Source organism: Papaver somniferum, chromosome 2 (assembly GCF_003573695.1).
Source record: "Papaver somniferum cultivar HN1 chromosome 2, ASM357369v1, whole genome shotgun sequence".
NCBI lineage: Eukaryota > Viridiplantae > Streptophyta > Magnoliopsida > Ranunculales > Papaveraceae > Papaver > Papaver somniferum.
Window position 1 is genome coordinate 50,970,228 of NC_039359.1, and position 3,932 is coordinate 50,974,159.

Genomic DNA, 3,932 nt, shown 5'->3' on the forward strand with positions numbered 1-3,932 from the left:
AGTTAATTTGTATTTACAAAATGATCTTTTTTTCCATCGGATTCAACACTTTTCCAAATACATTAATTTAGTCAATCTATTTACCAATGAATTTAGTCAATCTTGTAATACAAGTATAAATCTTGTACCAGGTCAAGAGGAAGCTAATCTTATAGATTCACTTATCAGCAGGAAAATTCGATCTGAGCTCGTTCCTAATGAGACTGAATCAAATACTTAGCCATCTCTATTTCCAGTAATATATTTCTATTTTCAAAAACATAAAATACCTAGCAATATCCCTGTACAAAATCTACTTGATATTCTATCATTTTTTTTATGAAAATTCAAAATCCGTAAATTTCTATCATTTATAGAATGTTGCATATGGCTGTAAAATTTTACAACAACCCTTTAATATGCCAAGCAAATTTGGATGCCCATTCAAGAATTGTCTTTTCACTTTCTGAAATCATGAAACGAGAAGTTAGTTTTGAAAAATAATTTCGAAATAACTTTCAAAAACAAATAAGTTAACTTTGAAGCAAAGCGAAATCACTTTTGTTTCTTGTGTTAAAACACGTCACTAAACCTTGTTTGTTTGCAGCTGATTCGGCGTCTGGTTCTGAGTCGACGTCTGGATCGGGATGAATCAACTGTCAGACTGCTTGTTTTCCGTTTTGAGTCAGATCTGACTTGATCTCTGACTCAGACATAACCTCAAACTCAGACCCATTTGATTCAGATAACAAAATACCCCTAACTCATGACACCAAATCATTAACTTACATATTTTTGAGTCAGATGAGTCAAATCTAACTAAAAATAAACATATCGAGTAAGATCCAGATCAATCAGGTGATTTCACTCAGATCTGAATGATTCAGATCCAAACGACCAGTCGGGAGTTAACAAACATGATGTAAAATTGAGCAACTCGTGCCAACTCAAGAAGGGTTATAGTGTTACTTGTACTTTTTAGTTTAGGAATTTATGATTAATAATTGAAAGATGTTTATGAGAAGAAAAGGGTAGTAATTAAGCCTTCCAAGCAATGATGAGGTGACGGTCATCCATGGTGTGATTAATATGCCTTTTTGTGCATCTCCAAAGCCAGACCCTTTTCATTTAAGCCATACCCGGCTCAAAACCATTTTGTAAACTCAAAGTCCACCTTTCTCTGCAACAACAAATTGACTACATAATTCTTAAGCACCCACGATGAACCCATCACTCCGAATTGTATATACTTATTTAAGAATCTAAAAGCGATATTTCTGAGATCTTTTATGAACTTCCAATTAATAACTAACAGATAATGTTTTTTTTGGTATTATGATAATAGTAATCTAAAGCTGAATTAGATTGATTGAATTGAATAGATTAAAAATGAATCTATACCAACTTTTCTTAGAAAAACAACAACGAAAAGATCATATTCAGATAATGACATTTGGGTCAACTTCAGTCGTGTATTTGTCAAAAAAAAATGAACAAAACTTATTTATCCAATTACATGTATACCTAAGTTAGGCATAATAATAGACATTAGAGAACGATGATACATGCTCCATTCTGTCGAAGTGCGGAACAGATAGATAGTTGAAAATGAGATCCTAAATACGTATGATATGGTATCTGAAAATAAACAAATATTATATACCATCTCCATTTATTTAGTAGGCTTTTTTAATATTTCAAAATTAAATTAATGACATTTCTGCAAAAACTTAACAAATATGCGAGATACTATTATTAATGAAAATGACACTGATTAATATTTTATAGAATTGAAACTACTACAATTGAAAGAATGAATTTGTAGTATTATTTTCTTGCAAATCATAGGGCAAATTCTAGAATCTCAAAAAATGCATTTTATTTCTTTCGGTCGAAATAATAAATTTATATTGTTCCTGAAAAACCTAATAACACGGAAATTACGAGAATTCTAAGATCCCAAAAAAGTTGATTTCATTTCATTTTTTCCAACAAAATATAAGACACTGAGATTCTCAAATCTCCATTTTTCTTCCATTAACATTCATATACAACGTATCTCTCTATTTGCCCATCCCTTGTACCATATTAGCATGTCAACAACATCAAAAAAAAGAAAGCACAAACAAAAACAACCCCAACAAATTTTCCCATCCCTTTACCATCTCAACATTCATGAACCCTGAATTCATCACATAGTCTCATAATTCTTAGCAGACAGTCTCTTAAGAAGCTCATAAGTAGTAATCATGGTAGTCGCCGAGAAAGAACTCGACACCCACCGCGGCCCCAAACCTCTGTAACAAGCAGACCATCCACCTTCCTTAACTAAATTCTTAACTGTCTGTCTAATTGTTGGTTGCGCCGAGCTTCCGCTGCCATTCCCACAACCATCTAATACCTGTAATCTAGTCTTTATTGTATCTAATGGCATTGTAACCAATGCCGAAAACCCGCCAGCCATTGCTGCACTCAATCCTTGCACAGCCATTACAGTCTTCGCACTAGGACTAATGCATCCACCACCACCACTGCAACTACTAGCACCACCAGTAGTACCATTTCCTTTCTTTGCCAAGTAACAACTATAACCTCCCCACATAACCCTCTGCGAAATCGAATACGACGCCCACCAGATCGCATTCGAAGGCGCATAAGTCACAGTAGACATCCCAAAACCTCTATACAATCCTCTAATCCCATCTGATTTCACAATCTTGCGAAACGCATCAATTCCACCAGAATACTGAAATGTAGGATTCTTATTAATCCCACTGCTGCCGCCACTGCCCTGCACCATCAATCTCTGACTAACAACATCAATTGGAGTCCAGACCAGTTGCGCAGCCATGGCGGCGGTTAATCCCGCAATCGCATTAGCACTCGCCATGGCCGTCCCCTCTGAAAACCCCATTTTCATCACAAACGGACCAACATTGCTCTTTGTAACTTCCAGAGCAGTCATGTATAAAGCTCTAGCTGGTATTGTACCCATTAATGAAGTACCAAAACCTCTGTAAAAACCCTTGAAGAAACCCTCGTACCGGATAATCGAACCGGCGGTCTTGAAGGATGATAACTGAGTGTTTGATGATGAAATCTGTTGTCTGGTTTTTAATACAACTACCGGGTAAAGAATAAATGAAACCCCGGAGAATAAACCTGCTCCTAGTATGAAGAACTTGGATTTGTCTAACATATCCCAGTTTATGTCTGTTGGTATGTGGATTTTTCCTGAATCTTGTTCTTCTGCTCTTCTTAAACTCATTTTTGTGCGTAGATCTATGTTAATATGTAACTAAAATGTTGATTTGAATCAAAAATTTTGAAAACCCACTTCTGGAAAGATCTGAAAACTGTATTGGAAGATTACTATTAGATGTTGAGATTGATTCTTACCGATGAGTTTGTGGGTGTTTTCAGGATTTCGCCATTAGAGCTCTGTTTTTGTATTTACAGTAGAGAGAGAAAAGTGTGTTATTTTTTCAGTGTGGATGATAGTAAAGGAGTAGATGGGACATGTTTTTTTATAAATGAAGGTATCGATGATAGACACGTGGAGGTGATTGGACTGGTTTGTCCGGTGAGTGCTTATTGGTGCTCAGATATTGATGTGGGTGAACGATACTCTCTTGATGTTGCATTCTAGCGGTATTCGTTTTTCGATGACTCGGTATCTAAATTCCGTTGAATCCGAGAAAATGTTAAAAATTAGATACATGTTGGATTGATTGTTGGGCAATTGTATAATTTGGCGATGGGTGTGATGATTACGCATGTTATGATGGGGTTAGGAAGGCTTGAGAAGTTTTGTGAGCGGATAATAATATAGCCAGTGGTTTTGACTGGGATACAGTTTGATGATGATTAACCGTTGGATTGGATCTTGTTTTCTAGTGTAGAAAAGTAGTTGACTAGTATAGTACAGTACGTGGTTTTGGGATTTGTTTTGT

The 3,932-nt window shown here is 35.6% G+C and overlaps 1 protein-coding gene across 1 annotated transcript; it reads right to left on the bottom strand.

Moving 5' to 3' along the window:
- Positions 1 to 1,931: 1,931 nt before the first annotated feature.
- LOC113347620 (solute carrier family 25 member 44-like) lies at positions 1,932 to 3,462 on the bottom strand. Its single transcript, XM_026591291.1, has one exon. The coding sequence runs from the start codon at positions 3,245 to 3,247 to the stop codon at positions 2,171 to 2,173; it is 1,077 nt and encodes a 358-aa protein (XP_026447076.1). The 5' UTR covers positions 3,248 to 3,462; the 3' UTR covers positions 1,932 to 2,170.
- Between the last annotated feature and the right edge of the window lie 470 nt (positions 3,463 to 3,932).

Bases quoted from the DNA above. Each gene is read 5' to 3' on its own strand.
- LOC113347620 (XM_026591291.1), bottom strand. From the start codon at position 3,247: ATGAGTTTAAGAAGAGCAGAAGAACAAGATTCAGGAAAAATCCACATA.